The following is a 16,969-nucleotide window of genomic DNA, read 5'->3' as shown; positions in this document are numbered from 1 at the left end:
ACTTTGTATTCATTTCCGAAAATAAAATATAAAAAAAGACGTTGAACGAACATAACACCTTATACGAGCTGAAGTTTACGTCTGAATGCCACGTTGCCAAAAAAAAAACACGAAATAACTAAAACTGCATGTTATTGATAATTGCTGAAAATTTTCAAACTTAAAATTGCTCGTGTGTTTGTTTCAACAATTAGTTTTATATTAATACCGCATCGTCCGTGTTCTCTATTTCTGATGCAGCTTTACTTTGACTCTATGCGTATTTTGTTTGAAATCTGTTTAATTAAATGAATTATAAAAACAAGAACAATATGCCTTATATCTTAATTGTATTCCCTCATCACTTCAACACCTCAGCGATATATGTATAGACAAATCAAATTGAAATATTTTCCTACAACGGTTTTGTGTATTTGGTTAAATGAACATGTATAGTATAATACTACTAACTTTCGGCTTAAAATATGACGGAACAATAAAATCATATTCAATAAAAAAAATCAATCGATATAACGTATATAATTTACGTTTATAATTAGCAAAAAATGATGCTGACAAACTAAAAGCGTGCCCGTCAATTGCCAACAAAATACGACATAGCAAAACGAATTTGTATTTAAACACGCCGTGATCATACAAGCACATCCATAATGCCATACAGAAGATATAGAATCGCAGTTATTAAAGGGGCCGTCCAATATATTTTAGCATGTATTGAAGCATGGCATTAAATGCTTTATATTGATAAATTTAAACATTTGACCTAAAAATCTCCAGTAAAAACAAAACAAGAATACAATTTAAAAAAAGGAAAAATGTAACCCTCAACAGGGCTCGAACCACTGACCCCTGAAGTACTGGTGTAAAAAGTCTCCCGCCTTGACCACTCGACTATCCATGCTCATGCTTAGAGCGGAAGTATTTTTTACCTATATAAGCAATCCTTGTAGTTTCCCAAAATATAACTACAACAACAGAACATTCCAAATTATTCAATCGTTTCGCGTTTCGACGCTTTATAATTTTCAGGTTTTCAAATCGTCAAAAGATGCATATTCTAAAACAACTTTTTTTATTTTGTCAATTTACCAATCTGTTGGACGGCCTCTTTAAAGGGCGAATATAAATTGAAGTGGTCATTTTATGCACATACAAAATAATGATATCCTTCAGTACGATTCTTATTTAGCGGTTTGCTTTCTTGTCCATCTCAGTTTTTTTTCTTTAAATGATACTATTTAAAAGCGTCGCTTTTTAACTTATTGGAGATCTTCAATCACTATTACATTACTATGTTTATAGAAGACCTAAAGGATAATCAACATTATATACTAACTTGAATACGCGTTAGTTTGAGTTTTGTTTTTTTTGCAAACAGAAGTCCTCCTCACGTTGAAAAAAATGCATGCATTTATTGGATGAACTTTCTAAAAACATTCAACAATACCTTTCGCGAGAATTTGGCGATTTTCCGACATTAAAAGTGCGGGCCAAACGATAAAATCTATTTTATCGCCTACACACTTATAACATTCATACATATTACCGTCGAACGCAGTACCATGTGCCCATACTGTCTGGGTACAAGTAAGCGGTGGGTCATGCAAGTTCATGAGCCAACATATTCGAATACTCTCTTGGACGAAGGGTTGAATCTTCTCGGCAAACTGTTTGACTTCGATTGATGCGTTCGAATTCTGAAATAACTGTATATACAAACATAACAATACTATTTTGTTAATCATGTGGCGTATGCAACAACAAACGGGTATAGTAAGTTAAATAAAAATAGTTGAATGGACATGTATTTAATATTGAATTATTAACTCTAAAACGTATGCTATTTTCATTATAATTCCTGTATTGCATGAAAGCAAGCTAGCGTTCGGTGTATTTTAAACAAATTCAATCGAAATTTCTGTAATATATTTGTGGGTGTATTTCCGGAATAAAGCGTTTCGTTCTTATTATATTTTAGTTTGTCATTAATTAAGTAACATATAAAACATGTAGTAAAGGTCTTTAATCCTTTACCAAACAACTTAAAGTCTCTATAGCGCTCAAAATCAACGAAACTTTCGTAAAGTATTTCGTAAAACAAGAGGGCCATGATGGCCCTGAATCGCTCACCTGACTCATTAAGATCAGATGAAAACTATGACCTCTATTGTCTACACAATGTTTTTCTATGATTTGACCTAGTGACCTAGTTCCTAACTCTAGATGACCAAAATACAATCCCAATCCAGATTTCATCAAGATAAACATTCTGACCACAGTTCATAAATATTGGATGAAAACTGTGACCTCTATTGTCAACACAAGGTTTTTCTATTTATTTGACCTAGATTTTTATCCCAGATGACCCAAATACAATCCCACCCAGATTTCATCAAGAATTCTGACCAAATTTCATAAAGGTTGGATGAAAACTGTGATCTCTAATGTCTACACAAGGTTTTTCTATTATTTGACCTAGTGACCTAGTTTTTGACCCCAGATGACCCAAATAAAATCCCAACCCAGATTTCATCAAGATAAACATTCTGACCAAATTTCATAAAGATTGGATGAAAACTGTGACCTCTATTGTCTACAGAAGGTTGTTCTATTATTTGACCTAGTGACCTTGTTTTTGACCCCAGATGACCCAAATACAATCCCAAACCGGATTTCATCAAGATAAACATTTTGACCAAATTTCATCAAGATTGGATGCAAACTGTGACCTCTACTGTCTACACAAACAAATTGTTGACGGACGGACGCACGGACACACGCAGGCAAGCACAACGGACGCCGGACATCACACGATCACATAAGCTCACCGTGTAACATCATGACAGGTGACCTAAAAATATGTGTCGGAGATAAACATGAACAGTTGTGGTTAAAATCCCATAGAAACAAGGGCTGTTTGTAAAACATGCATGCCCCTCTATATGGGCTATAAGTTGTAGTAGCAGCCATTGTGTGAATACGTTTTTTGTCACTGTGAATGGTGGTGGTGGTGGTGGTGGTGGTGGTGGTGGTGTAGTAGTAGTAGTAGTAGTAGTAGTATTAGTAGTAGTAGTAGTAGTAGTAGTAGGAGGAGTAGTAGTAGTAGTAGTAGTAGTAGTAGTAGTAGTAGTAGTATTCGTAGTAGTATTAGTAGTAGTGTAGTAGTAGTATAGTAGTAGAAGAAGTTGTAGTAGTAGAATTAGTAGTAGTGTAGTCGTCGTGCGTAGTGTGTAGTCGTCGTCAGTCGTGTAGCTGGTGTCGTCGTCGTCGTAGTGTCGTCGTCGTCGTCGTCGTGGTAACAGTCGTCGTCGTTCGTGGCCGTCGTCGTAGTAGACGTGGTGGTGGTGGTGGTGGTGGTGGTGGTGGTGGTGGTGGTGTCGTCGTCGTAGTTGTCGTAGTCGTCGTCGTCGTCGTCGTCTCAGTCGTAGTAGTGTCATAGTAGTCGTGTACGTCGTCGTAGAGTCGTAGTCGTCGTCGTTCGTCGAGTCGTCGTCGTTCGTCGTCCCGTCGTCGTCGTCGTAGTGTCGTAGTCGTCTCGCGTAGTCGGTCGTCGTCGTGTGTCGTCGTCGTCGTCCGTCGTCGTCGTCGTCGTCGTGGTCGTCGTCGTCGCCGTCGTCGTCGTCGTCGTCGTCGTCGTCGCCGTCGTCGTCGCCGTCGTCGTCGTCGTCGTCGTAGTGGTCGTCGTAGTCGTAGTCGTAGTCGTCGTCAGTCGTAGTAGTAGTAGTAGCAGTAGCAGTAGCAGTAGCAGAAGCAGTAGCAGCATTACAAGACCAATACTTGAAGAATGATCAAATGGGAAAAGGTAACCTAGCACTGGCAGTAAATATGGGGCTCATTTACAGGTCAGATTTAGAATCTCTGCTGTAAAATGAGATTTTGCATACAACACCATTTCTCAATTCAAGGGGAGGTAATTCTGTACTTCATGGACCAATAATGCTCATTTTTGTAGGGTTCGTGTCCTCATTGATATAAAGACACTGTGCAAATTTGGAAAGGATCGGACAAAAAAAGTTGAAGATTTTTGAAAGTTTTCACAAAATAGGCAAAAACGAATAAACATGCAAAGTTCAACGAGCTCCTGCGGCCATGTTTTTTGACGAATCAAATTTCTTTGAACAACTTTTTCAGGGGAGCCTTCAAAGGTCATCCCTGTGAAATTTTTTGAAAATCTGATGAGCGGTTTCTGACAAGAAGATTTTTTAAGGTTTTTACCATATATGGTCATGGCGGCCATCTTGGTTATGTGATCAATTTTTTTTAACAATTCTTTTGTCCCATGACCTAGGGATGCTCCACATGAAATTTAGTTGAAATTGGCTCAATGGTTTAGTAGAAGAAGATGTTTACAAATTGTTTACAGACAGACGGACGGACGGACGGACGCCGGACGCTGAGTGATCACAATAGCTCACCCCGAGCTATCGCTCAGGTGAGCTAATAAAGTTAACACCTAAACAATAAGGCCATGACTTTTTTTTTTATTGGTTTACAAAAATTATTTTGAAAATGGTCCATCGGGCGGTCGAAAAAAAAAAAAAAAAAAAAACATCATTGGAAAAATAAGTTAATACTAATAACATCAGAACAAAGACATCATATCTTTTATAACCTTAACACAGAGACGAAAAATCAAATTATGCAATGAAATGAAACACATCTATATCTTCAAATGAAATGAGTCACCTAAAAGCACCTTTTGTAACATCAGGCAATTTTAAACACTCCATTAAATGACATGCGTTCTTCTCCCATTAAAACGAAAAACTGCGCTTCATTTCCGTAATTCGATGCGCACCATTACGCAATGCGATGCCCGTTGCATAAATCTTATATAAGATAAACTACTCATACACAAAGTATGTGTTTGCTCTTATTCGACTTATGACATCGTCCATGAAAAATAATCGAGGTAGATCGATCCCCTCGTCGTCGCGGTAATGTTTGTTAAAGTTGTTGTTGTCATGAAAACTCGTTGATTCACAATGCAAAACGTCTTATTTGAACTGTCGCGAATTAATACAATCATATTTGTCAACTTGGCTTTTGCTTTATTTTGATAATTTAATCCAAAGTTTAATGTTAGCAAGTGTTTTACTGGAATTGTAAACAAGGAGCCAGTTAAAGTCTTTCGAAAATGTGCAGTCTGTGTGAATTGACAGTTTGACGTCATCAAAGGAAAGCCGCTTGCTGTCTGCAGCAATAAAGCGACAAATTTCGCGCCGACAAAATTGGCTTCCTTTGTCTAGCAATCAACATGCCGAACCAATCGTGCGTTTGTTTCTCAATTGCAATCCTCCAATTTAATAATAGCACGTGCATAGCTCCGCCTTCGAATCTTTTGCAGAGAACAGAGGCGGAGTTTAACGGTTAATTGAGCTAGTATTTTACGCAAGTTGAGTTCCGATTTGCCGAAATTACTCGGCCCTAAGCATTAAAACGACAAATACATTTAGCAGTGATTTTCCGAGATATACCGATTTGTTCCGATTTCCAAACTTTCTGTACAGTTCCTATAAACTATGGCGGACGTGTTTACAAAATTCCTAAACACATATATCGTAAACAATGGCAGTGTTTTATTGGATTATTTATACTAATTATCAAATTGCAAGGTAATACTTTTTCATCTACTATAATATCGGGTTTGTTTAATATAATAAACATGTTAAACAATATAGTTGCGTCACAGACTCGGAAATAAATTTTGATGCGGTCGACATTTTACTGACGCTGATTTTCCTATTGTCTGTAATTAAATAAATTTTGAGAAGTGCCCATAAAAGGACTGGTACATACTGTGTCACATTGAAAAATATCCCGATCTCTGTAATATATGTGAACCAATCGTTGATTGTACTTACTTGATTTTATTCGCAACCGTTCTCAAACCGGATCGTTTTTTTCTCGTTTCGCTCGTTTTTCAGTGCGGTCGGGAATAAAATATATAAAAAAAAGACGATTTTCCGATTTTATTTTTTTCCCATTTTCCAAAAATTAGGGTCGGCGGTTTTGTAAACCAAGAAATATAAAAGTCGTGGCCTAAGTGTTCCTTACAGCAATAGCCAAAATTTCAACGCTAGACGTGGTATGATTACATAGATTTTTGTAGATACAAAATGCTCGTTTTTATTTATTTGTGGACACAATAAATTCCATGTTATTTTCCTGCGAATATATCTATTCATACGACACACGAACACTAAAATGGTACCATGTTAAAACCATAATGAAAACGAGCATTTTGTATCCACAAACATCTATTTTACCACACCACATCTGGCATTGAAATTTCGGCAATTTGCCATAAGGAATGATTGTCTTAATTGTCTAGCTTTATTTTACGAAATATTGTAGGAAATTTTCGTTTATTTTGAGTAGTAATGTTACTTTAATAAGGGAATAACCACATACAACTTAGAACATGACCACTAAGTCAAACATTCGACCTCGATATTGAAAATCTATGCATGAAAGCTTTTATGTTTATAGTATTATTTATTTCTCTCTCCGGCCAATATGTTGGTAGATAGGTAATGCCATTATTTCATCCTCCTGTATCTCTAATGCAAGTGGGGGCTATTGTCAGCCACTGGCATTACTATATGCACTTAGTACCGGTTAACCAACTGTGCCAGAATGAGCTGGTATATGACTAAAATACTTTTAAATCCAGATCCAAACAAAGAACAACAACATCAGAGTAAAGTAAAAAAAAACCGATTCAACATTTTGTTTACGTTGTACGATAAATTCCAGGTTAAGACATAAGATTTAAATCCATATTTTTAATAAGTTGCAGATATTAATAATAATATACATTTACGGAATTTCAGATATTTAAAAACCAAACAAATCAACATTTCATACGGTACATGAACTATATGGACATTAATAATGAAATGCCAAGTAAAGCGGTGATGGTACCGTAAAGACTGTATCCACAGCAACTTGTGTAGTTTTGCATCTTACTAGCGTAATGAGTTGTTTATATTCTGGCAGAAGCTTCTAAAATGATATAAATAAATAAATAAAAAACTTCCAATAAAACTTTTTTATGTAAAACATGATCTTAATTTCCTTCATTGCAGAAATTGTTTTTATCACATTTCACAAAACATTTCATGCAATTTTAAACTTATATAATACTTTCCACAATTAACATAAGTAAGAAAACCAACGAACAACGGATTAAATTTTTTTTCGGAAAAAATACGAGTCGTAAGTAAAAAGGTTTATCGTTTAATATTGAATGTAAATATTAATAATAACGCTGAGAGAAATACGCGTATACAGAGGAGCCATTTCCGTAAATTCTGGTATGCCTTTCACCAAACTAGTTTAAACTTATCTTAATTTGCTGGTTTCAAAATCTTGTCTTTGGTGCAAAAAAAACGAAACCAGAAAGTATTGCTCTATATTGCACGTAATAATTATGATGTTGAGGATATTGAGGACATATGTTCCTGGGGTGGGGGGGTGACGTTAAGTTTTTCTACAAACAGGCATTAAAGCCTAATAAGGGATGATTATTGAAATATACACTACACATTCGACTGCTTAAAAGTCTAAAAAAGTATGAACTTTGTGTGCAAAAGATAAATCCGAGATCTCAATCTGTGATGGAAGATACGATATCGCGATATTATTTGGGTAATATCTCGTAATTGTTTCGCGATATCGCATCTTCGGGATATTGCATCGCTATCTCGTGTCTTGGCATAAAGTATTGCAGTTACGATATAACAATGCGAAGTAGCGATATTTCTTCTGCAATCTCGTATCGTGTGCATTTTCGACGAGTTTATATACAATTGCGAGAAAGTGAAAACACAATGTGCGGAACGAGATCACGATACGAGATCGCGAAAATAAGGGCGTTATAGTTTTTGCTTTATTAATTATGCATATTTCATCATAGTTTTTTTATCTATGTAAACCTTATGAGGACATCGAAATGTTCAGATAATATGGATAATGGTGAGTTTCGTTATTTTTTGTCACGACGTATAACAACACGGGACGTGCGAACACTATTTGACATATTGGTTAGTCACATTTAATACTTCGTATGTTTACTTATTTCTTTACGACATGTTTTGGTTATCGCCCCTCCATAAAATAATTGTCAACATCATATTTATCTTCAGACAATGTCGTCATTAAGTTTCGCATCTAGCCTTGCCTTTCATAATAGTTTCGCAATTACGATATATTAAATAATATGTAGTCATTATTAATTATTTCTTGACCCGTTAATTGAAAGAACGTGACCCATTTAGTCGCTTTACCTTGAAACTTAATGAAGTTATTATTTAGACAATTATGACGTATATAATCTGCACCGCTGCCGATAAACGACTAAATAGCCTGTAAAGGCCGTTTTGCGGCTAGGGCCGATTACAGACTTCCAGCCCAGCTCAACCGTAACTTTAATAATACATATCATCCGATTTGTATCCGCTATGTACCTTCACTCAAAATTAATTCGAACCAGCATTCCGTAGTTTTATCTTCAATGAAGTGATAAGGCAAATTATGACGTATCTCGCGTGCTGTGTAAAAATAGTTCATTTCGACTTTCATCAACTGAGCTAGTACAACACTAACTAAACACTCCAGTACATAATTAAAGTTTCCAAATGTATTTATATGGAAGGGATTATCTTACATTTTCCGAATCTAGTGATAACGCCTTTTCTAAACTAACACGTTGGCGAGCACATTCGTCTTTACAAAATAGGTAAACGGCCTATAACAAAACAAAAACGGAAATAAATACTGACGGACGCTATCTATATTCTTTATTGTAGTCCAAAATGCTGAAAATATGCTAACAGTTATGTGCATTTGATTCAGTAAATTAAGCACTAAATAATTTACTTCCTCTATTTATACTGCTAGAAATAAAACACTATTATATAGGTTCGATATTTTGGGCATTAAAATATAGGGGCATTTAATGATTGATTAGTTCAATCGTTAGCCTAGATATTTATACCAAATATTTTATTCATAAATCTGAAAAGTGAAAAGCATGTCATCTTTTATAATTTTCTGTTTCGATCAGATTCTATACAAATTTAATTATCGTTCAGAGCACGTTATTAATATATGTAAGATGTAATTGAGAGCTTATGTACATTATCTATGAAATAATGTATTATCAAGTTCGATTTCATGATATACTCACGTTATAAACATTCAGAATTAGTCGGCTAACACTGTAGTCGGTCTTGAGGCGTGAGAATTTTGTTCCTTCAATAAAAGCATCCGGCCAGAAGTTTTTGTACAAGTTCTTGTACAAATCAGCAATATGCTCAGGATTGCACTCGTCAGTAAATGTAAGCTCTTGGTGAGCCGGTAGATGACTGTAATCAGAATATGACAATCTTTTGAAGCAGAATTAGCGAATATAATCTATACATACATTCCCGAATAAAGAGTAACACGACCTGTATTTAATATGAAAAGACAATGGTGCTTATAGTAAAGACTTATTGCTACAAAATAATATACACTCATATTAGTTAGATTTTTTTAACGATAATGTACATGCAAAGTATTATACAAGTTTTAAAATAAGCAATTTTCAGACAAAAACATTGTGTTCAAATAATAAATAGAATGACGAATACAGTTATTTACGAAGTTATCAATTGAAGTGTTGATCAAATCAAGATGTTTGTACAATATTAAAATTGTAGTTTCATGCGGACAAAAGATTCACTTATAAAAAATGAAAACCGAATTGTCGATATTTGTGTATTTATGTTTATAACAAAACGCATTGCCTCTATTAAAAGAAACACGTATTTACCGCGACTGAGATGCCAAAAGGTCTCTCTGAAGTTGTTCGTTTTTCTCAACGACAGCATCGAATTCTTCATTTGAGTGCCGAATCCTTGTGTTTAACTGTCGTTTCTATATAAGCAGTATTGTGTTTGGTAAACTTTGTCTTTTAGTCGATTCATTTGCAACAACAAAGGTTTTAAACACAATTTAATAGCATTATATATATACTGACCTCGAATATAAATATAGCGGAGCAAAGGGACAGTGTGTTTTTTTATTTTGGCTATTTTCTGCCATACCCTTCTGGTGTGTTTGTGGGTTTAAGAAATTCGTCAAAACGCCAACACGAAAGAAAGACACGTTTATACGTCAGAACGACAAAAAGAAAGGCTGATAAGACACCTATGACATGTTAATCTCTGTTTGTCGTTTTGGTGGTGGTAAATCATCTACCATAATGTTAGTTGCTCATTTAAGACATATGCTATACACATTAAGTGTGCACGTTACCTGGCTTGCCACGAGTTCCTTCAGTGTTTCCCTTTCTTTTAATACTTCGTGTAGTTGTTTGGATTGTTGCTCATAGTCCTTTTTAATCTTTTCCAACTCGGAGTGCAATATTTGACGTTCTGCTTCGTGCTTTGGAGATTTAAAACAGCAAAATCAAACCTTTTGCATGATGAAACATTGTTCATGAAGTGTATCAAGTTTCGTGGAAAAAAAACACTTTGACAAATCGAAGATCGCCGCCAGTTGATAAATCAAAACAAAATAGAAAACGGAGGCAATTCTGTTATTTTGCATGGGTAAAACAATCGCGATTGTTTTACTCTACTATGAATTGTATTCATATAGTGCATTCAAGTTAAGGGAAATATTCCGCTCTCGAAAACATCATAATTTCAAGATTGCTGTCTGTCGCCCGCCTTAAATCAGATCAATACAAACGTATCAAATGGACCCTACTGATTTTGAAAAATGGAGCGTGAGGTATTACTTGCCCATTTAATTAAACTTAACTTGATCGACCGCAAGTCAGCCGTTTTGAACTTTAACGGTATGAGGTGTAAAAAGTCTCATTAAAGTAGAACAAAAACTGAAAAATGGATCGAAAGAAAAAAGGTTACAAACCTACTGAACAGAGTACAAAGCAATATGGTAACTCCAGTATACCCACATTTAACCTGTTTGAGATGGTAAAAATCTGTTTATTACAAATGCTAATATGAAGATTTATAGACTAACCTTCCTGGAAAAATCGCTTTCTTTCTGCAAAGACTGCAGTTGGCTGCTTAAGGTTTCATTCAGGCTTGTCATGTATTGCAGCTGAGTTTGAATTTGGCTGCATCCCGCTTCCAAACTACTGTTACGATCGTGCTGAAAAGCATTCAGTATATGAGAATGACCTCTTTAAAATACAAAAAATGTGGAAGATTTTTGAAAGTTTTCACAAAATAGGCAAAAACGAATAAACATGCAAAGTTCAACGAGCTCCTGCGGCCATGTTTTTTGACGAATCAAATTTCTTTGAACAACTTTTTCAGGGGAGCCTTCAAAGGTCATCCCTGTGAAATTTTTTGAAAATCTGATGAGCGGTTTCTGACAAGAAGATTTTTTAAGGTTTTTACCATATATGGTCATGGCGGCCATCTTGGTTATGTGATCAAATTTTTTTTAACAATTCTTTTGTCCCATGACCTAGGGATGCTCCACATGAAATTTAGTTGAAATTGGCTCAATGGTTTAGTAGAAGAAGATGTTTACAAATTGTTTACAGACAGACGGACGGACGGACGGACGCCGGACGCTGAGTGATCACAATAGCTCACCCCGAGCTATCGCTCAGGTGAGCTAATAAAGTTAACACCTAAACAATAAGTGTTCCTTACAGCAATAGCCAAAATTTCAACGCTAGACGTGGTATGATTACATAGATTTTTGTAGATACAAAATGCTCGTTTTTATTTATTTGTGGACACAATAAATTCAAAAAGAAAGGCTGATAAGACACCTATGACATGTTAATCTCTGTTTGTCGTTTTGGTGGTGGTAAATCATCTACCATAATGTTAGTTGCTCATTTAAGACATATGCTATACACATTAAGTGTGCACGTTACCTGGCTTGCCACGAGTTCCTTCAGTGTTTCCCTTTCTTTTAATACTTCGTGTAGTTGTTTGGATTGTTGCTCATAGTCCTTTTTAATCTTTTCCAACTCGAAGTGCAATATTTGACGTTCTGCTTCGTGCTTTGGAGATTTAAAACAGCAAAATCAAACCTTTTGCATGATGAAACATTGTTCATGAAGTGTATCAAGTTTCGTGGAAAAAAAAAACACTTTGACAAATCGAAGATCGCCGCCAGTTGATAAATCAAAACAAAATAGAAAACGGAGGCAATTCTGTTATTTTGCATGGGTAAAACAATCGCGATTGTTTTACTCTACTATGAACTGTATTCATATAGTGCATTCAAGTTAAGGGAAATATTCCGCTCTCGAAAACATCATAATTTCAAGATTGCTGTCTGTCGCCCGCCTTAAATCAGATCAATACAAACGTATCAAATGGACCCTACTGATTTTGAAAAATGGAGCGTGAGGTATTACTTGCCCATTTAATTAAACTTAACTTGATCGACCGCAAGTCAGCCGTTTTGAACTTTAACGGTATGAGGTGTAAAAAGTCTCATTAAAGTAGAACAAAAACTGAAAAATGGATCGAAAGAAAAAAGGTTACAAACCTACTGAACAGAGTACAAAGCAATATGGTTACTCCAGTATACCCACATTTAACCTGTTTGAGATGGTAAAAATCTGTTTATTTCAAATGCTTATATGAAGATTTATAGACTAACCTTCCTGGAAAAATCGCTTTCTTTCTGCAAAGACTGCAGTTGGCTGCTTAAGGTTTCATTCAGGCTTGTCATGTATTGCAGCTGAGTTTGAATTTGGCTGCATCCCGCTTCCAAACTACTGTTACGATCGTGCTGAAAAGCATTCAGTATATGAGAATGACCTCTTTAAAATACTTAACAAAATATTGTTAAGAATTTTTTTTACACGAATAACATACATTCCTCAAATGAGTGAAGGTTTATTTACGAATATATTTTATTCATTTAATTTACCTGGTCGGAGAAAGATTTTTCTAGCTCGTCTCTCTCGTTTTTTAAAGATTTAATTTGGCAATTCAGCGTTGCATTCGTACTCCTCATCTCTTCCAGTTGTGTTTGCATTTGGATATGCTCCTCCTGTAATAGGCGACTATAATTGTTCTGGCTTCTTTAGATTGTGGTTTTGAAACTTTTTAAATTGTCAATGTTTTGGTAAAATAATAAACACAAATAATTTAATTTTAACAGCTTGCAGCCGCCTAACGGCAAATTAATTGGTCTTACTATTGTTCCATGACTTTTTTATTACATGTAAACTTGTAAGGGGTCACATACGTGTGGTAAAATAAGATTTTTTTGCGCAAGTTTTATTTCGTTTTCTAACAGAGGAATCATACGAATTTGTACAAACATTGTTGTATTGAACCACTCCATCGGGTACATTAAACACTGAACTAATTCTGAAGAGCAGAGTTATACATGTACAAATGTATTTACAGGTTCTAAACCAGTGCGATCAATATATGGCGCAAGCGGTCTTCATTCCTGATTTTAAATTCGAATCCGAACAATATCGTTGTTAGATAGAACATATATGTATCAACAGAAATGCTTATTAACAGGTTTTGATGTATGAATTGCTTATGCTATACAAAAATTTGTTCATTTGTGAAAACAGACTAATTAGATATCATTCAATTGACTCTTTTACCATTCACTAACCATAATAACAATTATGCAAACCTGGATAGCTTGGAGACGGACTGCATTTATTCGAAGTATCTCGTCTTTACCCCGCATTATTGTTTGTTGCATTTCAGCTAACACCATTTCTATTGACCTACCGTCACTGCAGATGGTTAGTTGACTGAAAGAAATTCTTACGTGATAAATGTTTTAATTTATAATTTGTCAGAAATAAAGACCATGCTGTGTTATTGTCGGTGCATTACACATCCCACTTTACAGCACGCGACGAAAACGTCGACCTCATTAAAAAGCTTAGTAAAAATCATTGTAACATTTTTTTTTTACGAGTTGCAGCCTTGTATTCAAAATACATGTATCATCGACGTTTCATCTTTTGATCTCAACGTTCGATTTGGATAATCACTCCTTCAAGAATTTTAAGCATACTTATTGTCCTTTTAAAACCGTTTCCTATATATCGTTTCGATATATTGTTCATGTTAAAAGCTCAAATGTTCTTGATTTGAAACATATCGAAGTCCAAGTTGACTTACATCAATTTTTCTCTTATTTTCTTTCCTATTGTAATTAAACGTTCTATATGTATCGTGTTGAAACCGATTTCATGGAACAAGCTCCAGCGACATTGATCTTAAAAATGTTGACTACAAAAGCTAGGCTTCATTTACTCCCGATTAACCACTATTATAAAATGCATGATCGTAAGTCTTGTAATAGCGTTCTCAAGATATCACCTTTAGTATTGACCTTTTACATGTTGAGCTTAAAATCGCTATGTATATTTATTTTCTCCAATCTGACGATTATAGTATAGTATAGTAGTATATACTAAGATGAATCTTGTACGGACAGACTGACCGACCGACTATTCGACCGAACGACTGACAGGTTGAAAGCAAAATACCCCCAATATCTCCGATGGGGTGCACAATAACTTGTTTTCTAAGTTATTGCTTGTTACTTAGCGTCTAACAAACATATCACGATTTACAAAGAGACGCGACTTGCGTTAAAGATTAAACTTAAAGACAAACACCCACACGGTTGAACATACCTTGATTTCAATGCCAGCAGATCGTTTTTGAGTTGTGCATTTTCAGCCAATAATGCGTCATAATTATGTTTCCTTTCATCGCTCTGCTGACTTAATAGCTGACTCTAAAATATAGAATGCAATGTTTGTCATACATATTTTGATACACTTATGTAATACAGTTATGAAAAAGACAAATTTAATACAGGATGCGGTAAAATAAGATATATTAAGAAAGCCTTAAGCGCCCCAGCCCCCCCCCCCCCCGAATTATATATACATGTATGTATATATCATATATATTTTATTTCATGGGCATTTACAGCACAAACATGGCTTCATCGGTTATGGGGGGAAGGGGGGGGGGTATTGAAATAAATGAACTGCTGTTTCTCCACTTTATCGAACTTAAATAGGGCAGTGGTCAGTGCTTGGCGTAAGTATGTGATCTTACTATTGCAAAACTTCTTAGGAAATGTGTAAGAAGGCTAGCTTAACGACTGTATATGACTGCAATAAAAAAAGAAGGTAAAAACACCAACAAAATGGCTACACACTTAAGTAAACAATAACAAAGTATAAGAAAAGTATACTTACAATGTACGGCTGCAGTCCTTTTAATTGGTCTTTGGCAGGTCCAGCTAGACGCAGCACTTCCTCAACACATGTTATCATGTTCTGTACTGACTGGCCGGCCCGGGAATCTGTTCGCGATGCCATCGTGCAACTAAATTTAACAAAACGAAACCATATGATGTTCATCGACAGCAAACCACTAGACATGACAGTGTATATATAAATGTGTCTTGTTCTGTGAAAATTGGGCAAAATGCATGTGCGTAAAGTGTCGTCCCAGATTAGCCTGTGCAGTCTGCACAGGCTTATCAGGGACGACACTTTCCGCTTAAACTAGATTTTCGGTAAAAAGGGACTTCCTTTAACGAAAAATACCATTTGAGGGAAAGTGTCGTCCCTGATTAACCTGCGTGGACTGCAAAGGCTTATCTGGGACGACACTTTACGCACATGCATTTTGCCCAATTTTCACAGAACAAGACACAAACATATAGGTTAACTTCCCATATTATCCAAACCTACTATCAAATAATAAAATGCATACATATAGGTTAACTTCCCATATTATTCAAACCTACTATCAAATAATAAAATGCATACATATAGGTTGACTTCCCATATTATCCAAAAATACATACATATAGGTTAACTTCCCATATTATCCAAACATACTATCAAATAATAACAAACATACATATAGGTTGACTTTCCAAATTATCCAAACATATTATACTAACAAACAGACCGACGAACGGTGGGACTGAATCAAACTGTTATCTCGTCGCTTAGTTTTCAGTTTTACTTTCGATTTCCATGTTTTAGAAATGTGCAGAATATACAAGTGAATACTTGATTAAGCCTTGAACAATTTTTTTTTCAATACCTAACCTTATTTCGGTGTAGTTTCGGTGTAGTTATCCTTTATCCATAAAAACAATTAAATTAACCCATTTATGCCTAGCGTCCTGAAAAAATGACATTGCAAACAGCGTAGACCCAGATGAGACGCCGCATAATGCGGCGTCTCATCTGGGTCTGCGCTGTTTGCTTAAATGAATTTCTTTATGAAATATTCTAAAAATAGACATAAATATTAAAAATTTACATAAATATACCTGACACCCCTAATTTTGGAAATAAATTGATCCAACTTAGAAGGATGGGAGAGTCCACTAGGCATAAATGGGTTAAATTCATTTACATTTACTTTTAAGTAATTCACATTCACGACGCTCGTAATAATCTGTATGCAAGTATAAACACCACCTAGATTTATTATAAATTTTATGAACATCGAAGAACAATGTTATTTTACCTGACTAAATATTTGTGTATGTCCATTATTCAACACATTTAAAAGTATTTCTTAAAGTATAACAATAAAATTGTCTATTGCGTCAGCTTCATATTTGATGTCTTTTTAAAATAAACAATCGTTATTATGTATTTAAAGTATCGTTTTATATTATAGTATTTATAAACAATACCACAATAATCATACACAAGTAAAATGCACAAATACCAGTTGAGCAAGATGAAACTCAGACCACAAATTATCGAAATGGAAAGTAACATACTTTTGGAAAATGCAGCTCTTCGTTTCCAATTTATCAAATCGTTAATTTTCTTCCTTGTTAAGGGCTTGTTCGACTGTCCATATCGTTTATCGATAGCTATGGTCTTAGTTGCCCATGATAGCTATTTATGAATAAAACCACGTGTAATAAAGTTAGTTTATTT

General features: G+C 35.1%; 1 protein-coding gene across 14 annotated transcripts; it reads right to left on the bottom strand.

Moving 5' to 3' along the window:
• Positions 1-314: 314 nt before the first annotated feature.
• LOC127878177 (protein Daple-like) lies at positions 315-16,957 on the bottom strand. 14 transcript variants are annotated; one of them, XM_052424654.1, is made up of 14 exons: positions 16,807-16,957; positions 15,251-15,380; positions 14,675-14,778; positions 13,654-13,777; positions 12,925-13,047; positions 12,652-12,783; positions 11,915-12,043; positions 11,041-11,172; positions 10,306-10,434; positions 9,821-9,924; positions 9,194-9,371; positions 8,672-8,752; positions 6,928-7,008; positions 315-1,706 (listed from the first exon to the last, which is right to left on the bottom strand). In XM_052424654.1, the coding sequence occupies exons 2-14, from the start codon at positions 15,371-15,373 to the stop codon at positions 1,428-1,430; spliced, it is 1,719 nt and encodes a 572-aa protein (XP_052280614.1). In that variant the 5' UTR covers positions 15,374-15,380; positions 16,807-16,957; the 3' UTR covers positions 315-1,427. The 14 variants fall into 14 exon arrangements, with proteins under 14 accessions (XP_052280614.1, XP_052280610.1, XP_052280612.1 ...); XM_052424650.1 differs by having other exon boundaries at positions 16,752-16,821; XM_052424652.1 differs by having other exon boundaries at positions 315-1,697; positions 16,752-16,821.
• Between the last annotated feature and the right edge of the window lie 12 nt (positions 16,958-16,969).

Source organism: Dreissena polymorpha, chromosome 4, assembly GCF_020536995.1.
Source record: "Dreissena polymorpha isolate Duluth1 chromosome 4, UMN_Dpol_1.0, whole genome shotgun sequence".
Classification (NCBI taxonomy): domain Eukaryota; kingdom Metazoa; phylum Mollusca; class Bivalvia; order Myida; family Dreissenidae; genus Dreissena; species Dreissena polymorpha.
This window is presented reverse-complemented; position numbering and strand designations above follow the sequence as displayed.